The 16,771-nt window shown below is 41.7% G+C and overlaps 1 protein-coding gene across 7 annotated transcripts in view; it reads left to right on the top strand.

Annotated features, from left to right (window-relative positions):
• The first annotated feature begins 426 nt into the window (after positions 1-426).
• Positions 427-16,771, top strand: part of atxn2l (ataxin 2-like) — a 47,087-nt gene continuing 30,742 nt past the window's right edge. For 2 of the 7 annotated variants that reach the window (XM_062453491.1, XM_062453466.1), the window contains exons 1-16: positions 428-578; positions 994-1,036; positions 1,270-1,326; positions 1,500-1,571; positions 1,834-2,026; positions 3,121-3,242; positions 3,471-3,562; positions 4,061-4,276; positions 4,499-4,818; positions 10,368-10,454; positions 10,706-10,846; positions 11,923-12,000; positions 12,157-12,218; positions 12,990-13,252; positions 13,404-13,473; positions 13,671-13,811. In XM_062453491.1, coding sequence (XP_062309475.1) covers positions 562-578; positions 994-1,036; positions 1,270-1,326; positions 1,500-1,571; positions 1,834-2,026; positions 3,121-3,242; positions 3,471-3,562; positions 4,061-4,276; positions 4,499-4,818; positions 10,368-10,454; positions 10,706-10,846; positions 11,923-12,000; positions 12,157-12,218; positions 12,990-13,252; positions 13,404-13,473; positions 13,671-13,811 — 1,974 coding nt within the window. In that variant the 5' untranslated portion in view covers positions 428-561. Of the gene's footprint in view, positions 579-993; positions 1,037-1,269; positions 1,327-1,499; positions 1,572-1,833; positions 2,027-3,120; positions 3,243-3,470; positions 3,563-4,060; positions 4,277-4,498; positions 4,819-10,367; positions 10,455-10,705; positions 10,847-11,922; positions 12,001-12,156; positions 12,219-12,989; positions 13,253-13,403; positions 13,474-13,667; positions 13,812-16,771 lie in introns of all 7 variants that reach the window. The other 5 variants (XM_062453482.1, XM_062453458.1, XM_062453474.1 and 2 more) reach the window with 4 other exon arrangements.

The raw sequence follows: 16,771 nt of genomic DNA, 5'->3' as shown, positions 1-16,771 counted from the left end.
AAACGACCGGAAGAGCCAGAAGTCTAACAAGAAATGCAATACCACCTACATCCACCGGGGCCGTTCCTTCAAGCCGAGGGGCGAGGGGTGGGGGCTTGCCTCGGCGCCGTCTCAAATCGGACAAAAAGTCTAACCAGAATTCACTGTTTCAAGTCAGCCGCCTGCAGCCGGCTGCAGCGCTGCATGAAGTCAGTTCATGTCGAACGCACCTAATGTCGACTGCCGTTGCTGTCTTTTTCTTGAGAAACACCCCGTGAACCCGGTAGACCAATTGAATACCACGAAAAGACAACGTGGTGAGCATTTTGCCCAATAAACTAGCAGGTACCGAGTTGCCAAGTAACACTGCATGATTGACAGATAGACAAGCCAATAGAAAAGAGAAATGATTTGACTGAGAGCAAATACAGCCATTCACCTTATCCAGCAAAGGTCAGGGATGGGATAATCAGTGTTTTTGTTGTTATTTTTCAAGGTATTTGCTTTGGTGTAGAATTGTGTTTTCGGCCTGTCAAAACGCATGAATTTTCACTGAATCTTCAAGATTGCGGAATAACAGGCATGCACATGACTAAAAAGTATGGGCTGTAGTCATCATAAGGTTTTGTATTTATTTGTACATAGTCTACCCATTTTATCTTTTGACAAACATAATTAACACGGTCGTCCTGTCGGTGGCGGTTCTAGCTAGACTAGCGTTACTAGCTAGCTAACGAACTGCTAGCTAGCTAAGTCAGCCCTTTGTGTCATTGCGTTAGCGTTTAATATAGCGTCCTATTAATATATCTAGTTTGGTAGATAAACCGTTAAATATTATTTAAACTACACACGCTTTGAGCAATGTGACTAACCTCACGGTGACAGTTGGGTTAAACAAGCTTGCTAGTTAGCTACGTCGTAGGCAAACCTATGCTAGCTGGCGTCAGTCGATTGAAGTTTATTTCCAGCGATAGAAATGTGTAGCTATATATAAATGTATGTATTGTATTATAGGACAAGAAACACAATGAAGCCGCCATCTCAAACCCAGTCTTCTGTAAGTGAAAATATGGTTATTTGGTTTATTAGTATCTCGCTAGCTAGATATTTTCTGGCGTAAAAGGTTGGCGAAGACACCAGCTAGACAAGTCAAGTGTGAATATATTAATTTCGATCATGTTTACAGTACCTTTTACCTTGTTTAAGGTCATATCAAGTTTGAATTAATATTGTGGGGTTACAACACTAAGTAATAGGAACACATGAAGATATGTACCTTTTTGTCCCCAGCTGTGCGAAGGTGTTTACAACAATGCCCGAATGCTTCATTTTCTCACAGCAGTAGTGGTAAGTTGTATACCTCTCCTCAGCAGTGATGATGTAACTTAATTATTGGAGTTTGCCTAATCATTAAGTGTGCTTTACATGTTATTGAGACACATAATTGCATTTTCCAGATTGCCATCATCAGGACTACTATCCTCCTTATCTTCTAACAATTCTAATATAATATTCCGTAGGGTTCAACCTGTGACGTGAAAGTCAAGAATGGCTCTGCATATGAAGGAATCTTCAAAACTCTAAGCTCGCGGGTAAATTACAAATGATCTTCAACTATTAAGAGGTTCAAAGATATATATATATTTTTATCAGCCATTATATTTTCATGAGATTTCAATCAATATACCTCAGTCTGAATACTTCAAATGTGTAAAATGTTTGAGCTTGACCTTACTGGCCAAGCTTGCTTGCCAGATTTAAGACATTTCTGTTTTTTTAATATTTTTTATTTCAAGCATTATCAACCATTCCTCTGTAGTTGATATATATATATATATATATATGTGTTATCAGTGTGAGCTGGCCGTGGATGCAGTCCACAAGCGAAGTGAGGAGAGAGAGGGCGATGGAGGAGGTGGAGAGGGAGGAGGTGGAAGCTCAACTTCTACACCCAGGATTGAGGAGATCACAGACACCATGATCTTCAGTCCTACCGACCTTGTTACCATGACGTGTCGAGACGTGGATCTCAATTTTGCCATCAGAGGTTTGTGTGAATGCACACATGGTCAAAGGAGCACTTGACATGAGTGCCTGTGTGTATGTGGGCTGTCAATTAGTCCAAGGCCGATGTTACTAAAATATAAGGTTCTGATTCACAAAATCCTGGGGCTTCACAGTGATCAATACAACCAAGGTGACTTAGCTGACTGAAGGCCTTCACATAAGATAAAAATGGGCAGCATCCTAAATATTATTTTCCATTTAGTTGACAGGGTCAAGGTACTACTCTTAGACCAAGAATAAAATCTAGTTTCTAGTCATGCTTGCTTACCTTTTGAAGGCAGATTTATACCTACAATCTTGCAAGCAGCAACTTGGTGAGGGGTAGGGGTAAGACAGAGTATTGGGATTCGGCCTTAGTAGCCTCTTCAGCATCAAGAGGGAGGGACATTCCAAGACTGTCGATCAAACTTTGTGAGGACAGGACCTCCTGTAAAAAAAATTGACAGTTTTAATTCCCAACACCTTAAGTCATTCCCTGTTACGTTAGGAGGGCTGCACGCCGAGTATGTGGCTTGCCTATGCGAAACATAAATATGCATACACAGTCAAAATAAATTATATGCAAGTCTTGTCTACCTTCCCCACACCTTTTGCACAATTTGTCTTGATTGGTGAGAGGGGCTTAACCACTTCTGCACATCAATGAACAAGAGTACAAAAGACCGTTCAGGAGAATTGTTGGTAGAAACTTTGGTTATTGGAAGATGTGACTGATAAATAGGGTTCTTAGTTAGAAATAAACACCAGCCTTTGTGGAAAAAAAGGAGAATTTGAACAGGCAATTCAAACTGAGAATGAGTCTTGACAATGCTGGTGTGAAATTGGTTGAATTGGAACAATTTGTAATACTCAATCGCTCCCTGTGGAATTATTTTATTTATCTGACATTCTGAGTAGAAATTCCATTTAATTTCTCTTCATCAGCACTGGGGAAAAATACCCAAACTGTGGTATTTATTTAACAGTATCTATTTATAGTGCACAGAAAGTTTACATTTGGACAACAATGGTCCACTCAAATGTGTAAATATGGACTGCTAAAAATGGTGAAATACAAAATGTGTGTGTGTGTAGATACGTTCACAGACACTGCCATCAGCTCGACACGGCTTAATGGGGAGCACAGGGAGAAGGTTCTGCAGAGATGGGATGGAGGAGACAGCAACGGAGAGGGCTACGACCTGGAGAATGATGCAGTAGGACACGTCTCACACTTTCATACACAGGCCCACACTTACACAGGCCCATTAATACTCAATATCAGTACACAATTTACATCACAAAAGAGCTGGTGGTGTAATTGTGGAGCAATTTACTGAGCTAGGGGTGAAGCCCCTCAGAATGTTGAAATTGCACAAGAAAGCAAAATGCCTGTGGACGTTTTCTCACATAATTGATGGTCTGGGCTTCTGTTTCTCCATCAGTCTAATGGCTGGGATGCCAGCGAGATGTTCAAATTTAATGAGGAGACGTACGGCGTGAAATCCACCTATGACTCCAGCCTCTCCATGTACACGTGAGTGGTCTATCCAATGCAGATTCTCGCAGAGTTGAATATCTAACTAGCCAATTTCAACCGGCAACAAAAAGGAACTTCTGATAGAACCAACAGGCAAAAGCTGCCATTAGGAACTGTTTCAATGTAATCTATGGACCTGCTTAATTTGTCGCAACTTTAGAATAAGACTGTATCTATTTGTGTTTCTATCTTTTATCAGTCTAAAGCAGGGTTCTCCAATCCTGGTCCTCGAGGGCCGCTGTCCTGCATGTTTTAGATGTTTCCCTGCTCCAGCACACCTGTTTCAAATGAATGGGTTGTTATCAAGCTCTGTGGAAGCCGGGTAATGACCATTCATTGAGCAGGGAAACATCTAAAATATGCAGGACAGCGGCCCTCGAGGACCAGGATTGGAGAACCCTGGTCTAAAGAGACAACACTATGCAAAATGGTATAATAATAATAATACTTATTCTCTCCTTCCTCCTTGATTTCTTTCCCTCGCTCCCTTCCCAGGGTGCCCCTGGAGAAGGGGACCTCTGAATGCTTTCGTCAGCGGGAGGCCAGGGCAGCAAGGCTGGCCAACGAGATCGAGGGCTGTTCCCAGTACCGCCGGCGGGTCTCACTGGAGAACGACGAGGGGAAGAGCGAGGAGGAGAAGTACAGCGCCGTGGTCCGAGAGAGGGAGGAGAGGGAGAGGGGCAGCCCTGGCTATGGCAGCTCCGACAGCAGGTGGATGGATGCACACACACACACATGGATGCACACACACATACACACACACACCCAGGCACAGGCACACCTATACTGAACATAGACGCAAATAAATGTATGGGAAAACCTGTGCAAGATATTCACATTTGATTGGGATTAGAGAGAGAGAGAAATAGATTCAGTTCTGTGCAGCTTCATATACGGAATTTCATTCTCACTGTCTCACTCACTTCCTCACAGGGATGGCAAATACATTCCGTTGCTTCAGAGAGCCAGAGAAATGGGTGTGTTTCCTGGCAGCTTGCGGGGTGGAGCCTCTGGTCCCTTACCAAACCGAACAGGAATTCCAAACTCCTCCCGGCCGGTACCTCCCAGCTCCTCCCCCAGGTCGTCCTCTGATAAAAGCAGCTCGTTGTCTGTCAGAGGAGCCTACTCTCCCCACCATTCCCAGAGCAGCCCAACTGCAAGTGGCCTACCCATTTCCAGTAATCAGTCGCTGCCTCACTCCCTGTCTCACCCACAGGCTGTCTCTGATGTATCACGCTCATCACTCAATGGAGGTAAGGGTTGTTTATGGGGGCATGTGTGTCCATGATCACGGAAGATCCAACTTAGAGGAAGACCTACAGTATTGTGCAAAAGTCTTGGGCACAAAAAATAATATAAATAAATAATGGTATAGCTAAAATACTTAATTAAGAAATACTTAAATGACAAGACAAAAAAAGTTCTCAACATTGTGCTGCCACAGAAATACAGAAGACAATTTTTATTGTATACAATTCCTGTAATCAAATCGTTTTTTAATAGTCCTTTGCGACTGTTGCTTGTCAGACTCTACAAACATAATCCCTGTTGTAAGCCATGTCACACTGTATGATCTCAGTTGCCAGTCATGTCAGATTGTATGACAGTCAAGATGCAAAAAACGGACACACGGAAAAAGACTGGTACAGTTTTACGTCATCAATCCATCAATCCATTTACAATGGTAGCTAGCAGTAAACTAAAACAAACTAGCGTTAATTTTATTAATGGCTTGTTTTTATAATGAAAACTGAAAACGTCTTGTTGCACTAAGTGCGTCATCAGGTTCTGCATACCTATTGGTTTTTGATTGACAATCGTCGTAGTAGAAGAAAATCTTCTGACACTGCCAGAATGTAATCGCTTAGAGGCAACATTTTATCCCAACGGCCATTAATTGGGGGTCGGGGAAAATTAGTGATCAACGACTACAAATGTTTTGGCTAAGATTATTGGAATCATGTAGGATTTTAAGAATCTGTTAGGATTCTCAATTTGTCTCAGATGACCAAATCGCGGCCAAAATCGTACAGTGTGCCGCCGGCTTAAGAATTGCGTAAATTACATTTTAGCCATCTTTGAGCACCCTCTTTGAATAGCCTATATTAGGCCTATAACTGAATGCTGAAAGAATGTAACATACTCTACGCACAAAAAGTTTATAAAAGAGTGCAAAAAAGTGAAAACACACAACAAATGATCATCCTAGACCAGTGGTTCTCAACCTTTTCAGGGCCTGCAACCCCTATCCATTATTCACGTCCCTTGCTTGCCCCCCTATTGTATTTTTTTTTTTTAACATGATTGAATGATGGAATATGTTTATCATCCGTTTCCCAGGAAGCCAAAAAAGCCACGTGAATAGAAATTATTTTGAGTGTTAAACAAATGCAACAATTATAATTTTACATTCTGACTCGTTATTGAGGTCAGATGGCTGAGCGGTTAGGGAATCGGGCTATTAATCAGAAGGTTGCCGGTTCGATTCCCGGCCGTGCGAAATGACGTTCTGTCCTTGGGCAAGGCACTTCACCCTACTTGCCTTGGGGGGGGGGGGGGATGTCCCTGTACTTCCTGTAAGTCGCTCTGGATAAGAACGTCTGCTAAATGACTAAATGTAATGTAAATGAGCAGAAACAGCAGCCAATCTGAAAGCAATAATTTGGTGTCGGCCAAACAAAAAGCATTCTTACAACAGAAAACAGGAGCAGCCTACCTAGGAAAAAGTATCTGGTTACTGGGGGGAAAGCTGAAGGATATGTAGGCTATCCTATATTAAAAAGCCTAAGGATCTCAACTTTCAGAGGAAATTGTCTAAATTGCTTTGAAAGTTGGTGTGAGCCCTGTGCCCAGGGCTCGAAATTGGCACCCGCCAAGCGCCAATGGCATGTAGATTTTTGGGCTGGCGACTAAATTGTGTCCGATGCTCCGCCATTTGGCGAGTGAAATTGCGGAGTACAGCTCCCGATTTCCGCGCCCGTCATGGTTAAAAAAAAGCTTGCAACGCCAACACGAACAGTTGTGCGTGCATCTAGGTGGCAGAAAACCGTGAAGATAGCCTTTATAACAGCTAGAGAATGACACGGATAATACAAATAGTTAGATTTAAAAAGACTAAAAAGGTCGAGGATGACAGCATTTAAGAGAGAAAGAATTCCCCATTGATCTGTCACATCAGAATTTTGTTTTGGGTCACGAAAGTCTTGAAATTTGAGTGAGAATGTCGCCCGGTAGATCGCATTAGGCGGCAGCCGTGTCTTCACGTCATGTCACAAAGTTCATAATTTTACAGTTTTACAGTCAATTCTACACCTAAAAAGTCGAACAGGGCAGCTTTCAAGAGATATGGGAATTCTGCTTTTAGCCAGCTGGTCCGATATTTTTTGTGATTTGTGTAAAACTGGCAATCTGAGTGAGACTGCGTCCCCGTTACACTGTTTTGACGTTGTTAGCCTCAGTCAGACTCGGGTTGCTCACTGGCAGTGTGCACAATGTTGTATTTCACTCCATTCTACACTATAAACGTCAGGGAGGCTGCCTTTTGTAGATACAAACCTGCTGAAGATAGCCAGCATCTCGGATTTCTTTAACCGAGCCTGTTTCATTCGTCATTTACCTGAGAAAGCGACCTCAGTTAGCCAGGCTAGTTTTGCCCGATCACTTGGTCAGGCTATTTAAAGGTGTCTGGGTCAAGTGACTTTTGTGCATGGACAAATGAAACGTAAATGTACGTGTTCAAAAAGTTAATGTCAAGCCCTGAAATCCAGTGGCCAGAGATATATGATGACTTAATCGACACGAGTAGTAGGCCCCTGGAACCCCCTGAATTAATAAATTATTTCAAAAAGTAAAATTGTTTGATTTTGTTTAATCCATTCTGATAGTGATTTACAATTATATTAAAATCATAGGTAAAGGTTGTTTGTCAAACAATTTCAGAGTACGTCTGAAATGCCAGGTTTAATTTTGGCAGGTAAAAAATATTATTGGCTGGTAACTTTTTTTCATCTACCAGCCATTTTGTCTGGTAAGCCAAAAAGTTAATTTCGAGCCCTGCCTGCGCCCATGGTTGTCTGCCAGGTTCTTCCCTGTGGGTTACGGAGAAGTTACTGTCAGCCTGGAAAAGAAGATTGCATTGCATGTTTGATGAATACAAATAAATGTGTGACCATGCTTTGTCTAGTGTTGTCACGATACCAACATTTCGACTTCAATACTGATACCAAGTGTATTATCACGGTACTGGATACTGAAACGATACTAATGATTTAATTGAAATGGAGTTTTGTCTTTTATTGTCAGTTGGAACTTTTTTGAATGTTTAGAAATGTAAGCATAAATAAAATGGTTCCCCGGGTGATTGAACCCCTGTGCTCTATGTTAGAGACTATGGTAAAGAATAAACTTGTTATACATAATGATAATCGTAAAGAAATCATGAATAAAACAACTTTTATAGGTGTGCTTCTCAGGAGTAAATCCCAGTGCGTAACTGTCGGGAGGGGGCGGGGGGGGGGGGTGCTGGTGGTGATTGGCTGGTAAGTAGCAGTAAATTCATAGACTACTATCAACTCGTAAGCTACTTTCCTCCGTATTCCTGCACCTCGTCCATTTATTGTATGTAGCGGGACAAGTTATCCCTTCTCAGCGTGAGAAATACAAGGTGTAGGGACAATTCGTGTTTTCGTGACTTTGGTAAGGACATGCCCTAGTGTCCATATTCAATTCTAAGCTATTGTAACTACGGTTGGGTATCGTTTGGATTTTTACGATTCCGATGCCGAACCGAAAAATGTTTCCAATTCCTAAACTATTCAGATTCTTGAAAAAATGAAAAATGACATCAAAGAAAGGCTCTTTTCTAGTTTTTCTTTATTGAAAGATATTTAAATGTAACAATATATTAACGTTTTAAAGTAGCCTACATAAATATATAATAACTAAACTATAAAGTCACCTAACACACAACTACAATAATTTAACAATAAATAACAGTTACACTGTTAACAAGTAACAACAAAATAAATGTTGAGTTGGTATGGTAACTAAACAAGCTTCAAACTTAATTTTAAAAAAATCATATTTGCCTTATCTGGCAAGATACGACACCCCTCCTGACTTATGGCATGTCCTGCACAGGAGAAAACTCTCTCAGATGGTGTCCAAGAAGCCTGTACACACAGGTATGAGTTTGAAAGGGCAGACAAATTGGGGAGGCTGTCCCTGGACCAGGGACTGATGTCCGAAAGCTGTTGGACACGGTGCATCCCTCTGCTTTAAGAAGTATCCCGTGTGTTGCCGCATGTTTCAATACATTCGACGTGCTTCCCCCTTTGCGCGTAATGATTTTGAAACATTTGTTGCATTTTGCGATGTGGGAATCCTTGACTGTGAAATACAGCCGCACTTTCGACCGCTTCGCTTTAGGCATTTTAACCCTTGTGCTGCCTTCGGGTCACATGACCCAAAGGTTCATAACGAGCCATCGTTGTGTTTACCCAATTTTACCCAATACAAATAAAAATAATTTTCTTTTAACCTTTGCAATGTGGGGGGTCTGAGACAGCCCAACGGTTAAAAGAAAATGCTTCACTTTGTTTTTGTATGCGGTAAATTTGTCGCAATACGACGGTGGGTCACAATGACTGATGGGTCAGAATAAACCCGAAGATAACACAAGGGTTAAAGGCACTAAAAGCTAGCTAGCTAATGATAGATTAGCAGAGCAAGTGTAATATGTTTACTAGCGATCACGTGCAGTGAATGGTTCATATGCTTTTACGTCTGTTTTGGTGAGCCCAGAGGGAAAATATGGCATTTAAAAAGTAGCCTACATTTACGGTAGCTAGCTAACGATAGACTACAGAGAAAGTGTGATATTTTGACGTCCGTTTCAGAGCGACAGAGGGAAAATATTTCAGTCGACACATTAAGTGGAACCGAAATTAGCGTTCTAATCTGGTCCGATTCCATAGTGTAACCGGGTTTCGGTAACCAACCCTAATTGTAACAGGCCAAGCACTGTCCAAAGAACTGAAAATCTGCGCGATTCAGAAAAAAAGTCCTGTCTTTAGCTTTGAAAGCCTCGTCAAAAAACACCTCAACGCACACCTTTCAAAATCATGCTTCCAGTTCCCCCCCATGTACTCTAAAGGCCACCTTGGGGGGTGGTACCACCCCCATTGAGAAATACTATCCTAGACAAAAGCCTACTTCAGAAATTTGGTCCATAAACATTTGTATTGGCTAGGTGGATTGTAAATAAAGGCTGATGCGTGCAGTGCTAAACCCTGGGGGAACGTGTAGTAAAATCGGCAAGATAAGATGACAACAATGGCTGTCCAAATATCTTTTGAATATCGAATTTCAAACTAACTTTACCACGCTACCACATTTTAGCATCTTTCTCTGACACTTTGAAATGTTTCCTCGCTGTCGACATGTTTGTTGCATTTATAAAGCTTGCGCGCCTCTCTGCTGTTTGCTATTTGTTTGCGTCATCAAAAAAATAATTGTTCAGTCAGTCTTTTCACCCCGAACGTATTTTTTGGGGTGCTATTTTCGGCCGAATAATTTTGGTTGCCGAACATTCGGTGCATCCCTAAAATGAAGAGTGATTTCCGAATTGACCCTATGACCCCTATACTTGTTCTGCATTATTATCTAATTGAATCTTGGAGACTTCAAGGGGCGTTTCCCTTATGAAAATGTGTTTTTTGTGCTAGGAAGATGGACTGTGAGTGAGGCACATTTGAGTACCTTCATATGTTAGAGGTGGATGACAAGGCTTTCTGTGTCTCAGTGTTGTCAAGAACATCGCCCAAATCCCAGAGGCCTATTCAGACCAACAGAACTCTCCGCACTGCAAACTCCCAGTCCTCACCTGTGGGTGTGTAGCTCTCACAAATGCATAGCTGCATTTTCTCTGTCACATGCACACACTCACTTACAATGTCAACATTGTTTAAAATGTTCCTTCATTCCTTTCTTACCTCTAATTCTCTGTGTTATTGATTTAAAATCCTATATATATAGATAGATATTATATATCTTTAAGTGGTCATAACACAGATGTAGATGATTTTACAGATCATGCTTAAAGTAGACATCACCTACTCCACCATTCTTTCCTCCACTAAGTGTCACGCTCTCCAAAGCCAGACTCCCCTCCCCAGGACCTTCCTCTCACTGCTCCTGACTACCTGGACACCTCCCCGTCCTCCTTGGTTACTGGGGCACCTCCCAAGCCCTCTGGCCCCACCCCCCACCTCCCTGTTGATGGTGAGAAGACAACACACCTTCTAAACTGATAAAAACACAAGACGCATACATCTGTTGAATAGGGTTGCAAAATTCCGGGAATTTTCAACGAAACTTTCCATGGGAATTAACGGGACGATATGGGAACAAACTGGAAATTTGCAGGTTAGCCCATACCAGGGAACAAAAAAATACAACATCTTGTAGCATAATCTTGATTAAAACAACCAGATTGAATGCAAATTCTGTTGAATTTCTACCCTGCACAGTCCTCAGTCGTATACACACAACACTACTTACTGCAGGGCTATTGAAGCCACACCCCCTGCATGCACTGTTTGCATTCCTCCATCACATGCACAGATCATTTCTAGAATCCTGCACACTACAGCAGGACTATTGAAGCCATACTTGCATTTGAGCCGAAGGACTACATCTAGTCAAAATAAAAATCTGAAATAATCGATTGAAGTTCTGCTCACAAATAAATACATAAAAATGTGTGTGTGACTATATCAGAAACAGCTTATTCACCAAGTAAGTTTGCACAAACAAGGAATTTACTATGGCAGGAAGGTGCATACGATAAACGTAGTTATAAATATAAAAAGTATAAAATATAAAGTTTAAAATTAATATGTATGCATATGTGTGTATATAGACATTATTTATTTATGTATTTGTTTGCATGTCTGCTTACGCCTAAACACAATTTTATATTTATGTTTGTATAAATTGTATATAAATATTATTGGGATAAATTGCCCCAAATTTCCAATAAATTATTTTATTCCTGTAAGTATATATTGTATATGTTAAATATATTAAAAAATATTCCAAGCTTAACTTCCCATGGAAACTTTCTGTAAGTTTACTGGAAATGTTCCACCACTTTGCAACCTTAGTTGAGTATGAAGAATGTTGCTTTCTAGTTGGGCCAAGTGTGTCCAGAAGTCTTGATTTAAACTGGCCAGGGAAATGGTTAGTCTCTGAAACCTCGATGGCCATCCCTACAACCGGTTATCATGGGAGGTCAGTTGGTTTAGTGTCACTACTGTCTGTCATGCTTTTCTTTTGTTGTCCTTTGTCTCTTTCAGTGAATGAGATTCTCAGCACAGCAGCTAAAGAAAGGCCAGAGGGCCTAGCCAGCCCACAGGAGGGCAAGAGTTGTAAAGGTATTTTTCTTTCTCTCGATATGCAGCCTGTGCACTGCAGTTGATGGAACAATCGTATTATGTCTGTGTTTTGCATCCCTATAGTTCCTCTTCTTTGTTTTGTTTTTGAAGATTCAACATTTGGTGTACTGTGAACAAGTCTTTCTATCCTTACAGTTCCCTCGGTTCAACAAAGGTCACAATTGGAGGAGTTGCGGAAATTTGGCAAGGAGTTCAGGGTAAGTTGCTGAGCTTGTATGTTTACCCCCCGATTATTATGGTCAAACCCCGGGGTGATAACTATTTGCTAATTTAACATTGTGATAAACACAATGGTAAAATGTAATGGACAATACAAAATACGCTGATATTATCTACTTTCGGAAACAGTAGTCTGCTATTTCACTGAGGCGTTAGCATCATGAGATTAGCCTCTGTTTCCCAACATATGACAGCGGTCTGTGATACATCCATTTTCAATCGTTAAAATAAACATTCCTAAAATGTGTTTGTTTTAGATTTTATTATGACTTAAGCTTACAACTAAACAGTTCGCAGGTGATATTTATAATTATATACCTGTAGTTTTAAACCAGTGTAGCTTACTGTAATGCTGTACTGGTAAGAAAAACGTGCCAGTACTTATTTGAAATATGTAGAAATATCAGTTGTAAGGTTTCTGTAACAAAACGGACCCATCTGCAACTGACGCAAGCACACCTAACAATTTCCTCAGAAATTGTATCCTTCCTAGTTTTGTATGAATTTTGAATGAACATTTTGTGTGAATCCATATACCCTCTTTGAGAACCCCCAGTGTTGAGAGTTAAGGTTCTACATTTGCTGGCTTTCGCATGCCAGGTCTACGCTATCCTTTTCTCACTGGGTCTATCGGATGAAAGACAACTTCTATTTGTCTTGTTCTCTTAAATTTCGCTTCAAGGGGATCCTACTCCCATGTAAACTACAGGATAATTATCTGATGCGGTCTCTCTCTCCAACTGTCCCAGCTGCAGCCTAGTTCTGCCCCCTCTACCAACCCAGATGCTCCCCAGACGAGCCCCACTCCGACCTCAGCAGCAGACTCCGCCTCCACAGCAGAACCCAAACCCACCTCTTCCCAAGATCCCCAAACTGCAGAGGGGCTGGCCACCAACCCCACCGCTGTTGCCAACCAGTCTGCAGGACCAGACAGGCAATCACTAGGGACACCCCAGCCAGCCAGGACCCCTGGCAGCGAGGATGGTGGCGAGATAACCGAGGGTGTGACTGAGTAAGCATGCATACTTGGGTAGTGGCAAATACTCAAATTTGAATTTGGATTCCTTGTTAATGGCCTTGTGGAACCTAAGATATGACAGTGGTTACAAGGGACACTGCATGGCACCCACACTATGTTTACTTTTTTTCCTTCCATGGTGTAGTCAAGTGAAAAAGTCGACACTAAACCCCAACGCCAAAGAGTTCAATCCCATCAAAGGGCCCATGGCCATGGTCAGTCTTCTGCAGATCCACACCCACACACTCCAGCTCTTGACACACGTTACACACTCCACATCCAAACATAAGGTCACTTCTGTAAATGATCATATAAAATGTTGGGGAGACATTACACATTTCAACATACTGTATCAAATCAAACACCATCTCTTTGTCTCATCAACATGTGTTTTACCCCCTGGTTGCAGCAGAAGCCCTCTACGGCCCCCACCCCCCCGCGGCCCAGCCCCTCAGTGGTTCTCCAGCCCCCCCCAGGACAAACGGCCATCTATAGCAGCCCCCCATACCTGTCCTACGTCTCTCCAATCCAGATCCAGGGACACTCTGTACAGGTGTGTGTGTGTGTGTGTCTGTGCTTGCTAGCCTGTCAACCAGACCAATCTGCGAGCTCACATTTTATTTGCTCTGGCAGATGGCTGTGGCCACCCTCCCATTCAAACAGATTTCCAGCTGACCTGACCTGGCTCGAGCCTGACATTATCTGTCAGGCTAGTTGTAGTAGATAGGCCGCCTACCGTATTTTTCACGGCTTGTACCCCGATTTTACAGTTTTCTTGTGGTTGTACGGCTTATATTTCTAAGCGGCTTATAGCCCGGTTTTAAATCAAAGAAGTGGCTTCGTCCCAAGATCTCTACAGACCGTGCAGTTGAACGGGGGCTTATTACCTGAAAGAGGAATTATTGGGTGTGCTTTGCCTTCGGCAAGGGCACAACCTTTGTTCTCTCACATATATATTATTTATTATTGTTTATTTTCGCCCCCCTAAGGATCAGTCAATATTTGGACTACATAGACAACCTAGGTGTCAAAAGTTTCGTATGGGTAGCGATTGCGTTGGTTGTATTTTTATTTACGTTCCGTTGCATGGTTTAAGTAGAAATTGCGTTTTTGTGGTGAAAAGTGAAGCTAACGGTGGCTAATTTGCTAGCCACAGTCACTGACGTTACTAACGTCACCACGTCACTAACGTCACGAAAACGCGTGACTACCTGTAGCAGAACATTCGTTTCGCATCTGTTAACTTGAGGGCAGTGTTGCCAGGTCCGCGGTTTTCCCGCGGAATTGGGCTACTTTTGAAGTGTTGCCGCGGGTTGAATTTTTTGTCCGCTGGTTCGGGTAGACCTATTTTGCATGTAAATTACATGAATATTTTTAAATAAAAATCCATATTTTAAATTAAATAATTTATTTATACCCAAATCCTACCAAAATGACTCCAGATCAGCATGTACACACATTGACATGGGACAAGCCCACATACACACGCAGTGTGCGTGTGCACACGTGCCTAATGCTCTCAGTCTCCAGAGAAAACCTCCTGAAAACTGCTTTTAATGCTGGCATACTAAACATTTGGTGTTACTTTGTAGATATTACAATACATTTGGCAATGATAGCAATGCTGTTGGACTTTAAAAGCAGTGTATATGGTTTGGCAGGGGCATATTTTGAGTTCTGATATTGGGCTGGTTTTTGGGCTGGTTTTGATTGGCCATTGGGCTGATTTTGTCACACAGACCTGGCAACCCTTCTTGGGGGATAGCTAGGCCAACTATAGCTTTACTGCAAGGCAGCTGAAGAAACGCCACAAGCAAAGAGGCCAGGGTGATAACTATTTACTCATTTTACTTTGTGATGTGAAACACAATTGTGAAATGTAATGTACAATATTAGCTGATATTTTTAAGGAAGTAGGCCCACATCTACTTTCAGAAACGGTAGTCTACTATTTCACTGAAGCATTAGCATCATGACATTAGCCTCTGTTGCCCGGGCAACACATACTATGGTCTATGATGCATCTGTTTTCAATCCTTAAAATAAACATTCCTCACAAATACATTTTCGTTGTAGGATTTATTATGACATTACATTACAAGTAAACGATTTGTGGGTGTAGGCTCACTGCAACGCTGTAGCCTACGCGAGACACTACAAAAACATCTACACAGCTGTAGGAAGTCAAACGGCGACAGAACATGTTCGGCACTCCCCTTACTTAAATCAAAAGTCTATCTAACTACTAACCTTAACTTCATTGCCACAGCCTAAACTTTGTCAATCTGTTCATGAAAATAAGTAATTTCAGCCTAAACCGTACAACGGAACGTTAAATCCAATTCAACCAACGCAATCGCTACCAAGACGAACACAGCAGTAGTCTACTGTACTGTAGTAGTACAATTTACCGGGGCAGCTTCTCCACACGGTTATATCGCACTTTGCGTTGTTACTGACAATGATCGCTACCAGTGAGCTTTTTATGAAAGCGATTTTCCACTAAATAAATGTCAAGCTTATTTACGTTTTTGGGGGCGTATAGTTAGCAGATGGTACTGTTTGAATCGCGATTCCATCTTCTACTGCTGGTAACGTCGTAGAATAATCTTCAAAGGGGGTTCTTTATTAATGAATGAATGCAATATGAGTAGGCTAAATGCCTGAAAATATCACGAGAAGGGAAAAACTTAAAAGGACGTTTAAGTCATAGAGATTAGGTCAATTTTGACACCGGTCTGCCAAATTTATTGGGTGTGCTTTGCCTTCGGCAAGGGCACAACCTTTGTTCTCTCACATATATATTATTATTATTTCTTTTTGCCCCCCTAAAACTCAGTCAATATTTGGCCTACATAGACAACCTAGGTGTCAAAAGTTTCGTCTTGGTAGCGATTGAGTTGCTTCTATTGGGATTTACGTTCCGTTGCATGGTTTAAGTGGAAATTATGTTTTTGTGGCGAAAAGTGAAGCTAACGGTGGCTAACTTGCTAGCCACAGTCAATGACGCTACTTACGTCACTAACGTCACGAAAACTCGCGTGACTACCTCTAGCAGAACATTAGTTTAGCAGCTCGTTAACTTCTGGAAGATAGCTAAGCTAACTGCTTTACTGCAAGGGAGCTGCAGAAACGCCACAAGCAAAGAGGCCAGGGTGATAACTATTTACTAATTTTACTTTGTGATATGACACACAATTGTGACGTGTAATGTACAATATAAGCTGATTTTATTAAGGAAATACATCTACTTTCGGAAACAGTAGTACTATGTCACTGAAATATTAGCATCATGACATTAGCCTGTGTTGCCCGGGCAACACATACTACAGTGGTCTATGATGCATCTGTTTTCAATCGTTAAAATAAACATTTCTCACAAATACATTTTCGTTGTAGGATTTATTATGACATTACATTACAAGTAAACGATTTGTGGGTGAAATGATGATGATTACCTGTGGTTTCAAACCAGTGTTGCTCACTGCAATGCTGTAGCCTACGCGAGACACT

This window comes from Osmerus eperlanus, chromosome 2, assembly GCF_963692335.1.
Source record: "Osmerus eperlanus chromosome 2, fOsmEpe2.1, whole genome shotgun sequence".
NCBI classification, from domain to species: domain Eukaryota; kingdom Metazoa; phylum Chordata; class Actinopteri; order Osmeriformes; family Osmeridae; genus Osmerus; species Osmerus eperlanus.
Note: the sequence above shows the minus strand (reverse complement) of the source record. Positions and strands in the feature narration are given on the sequence as shown.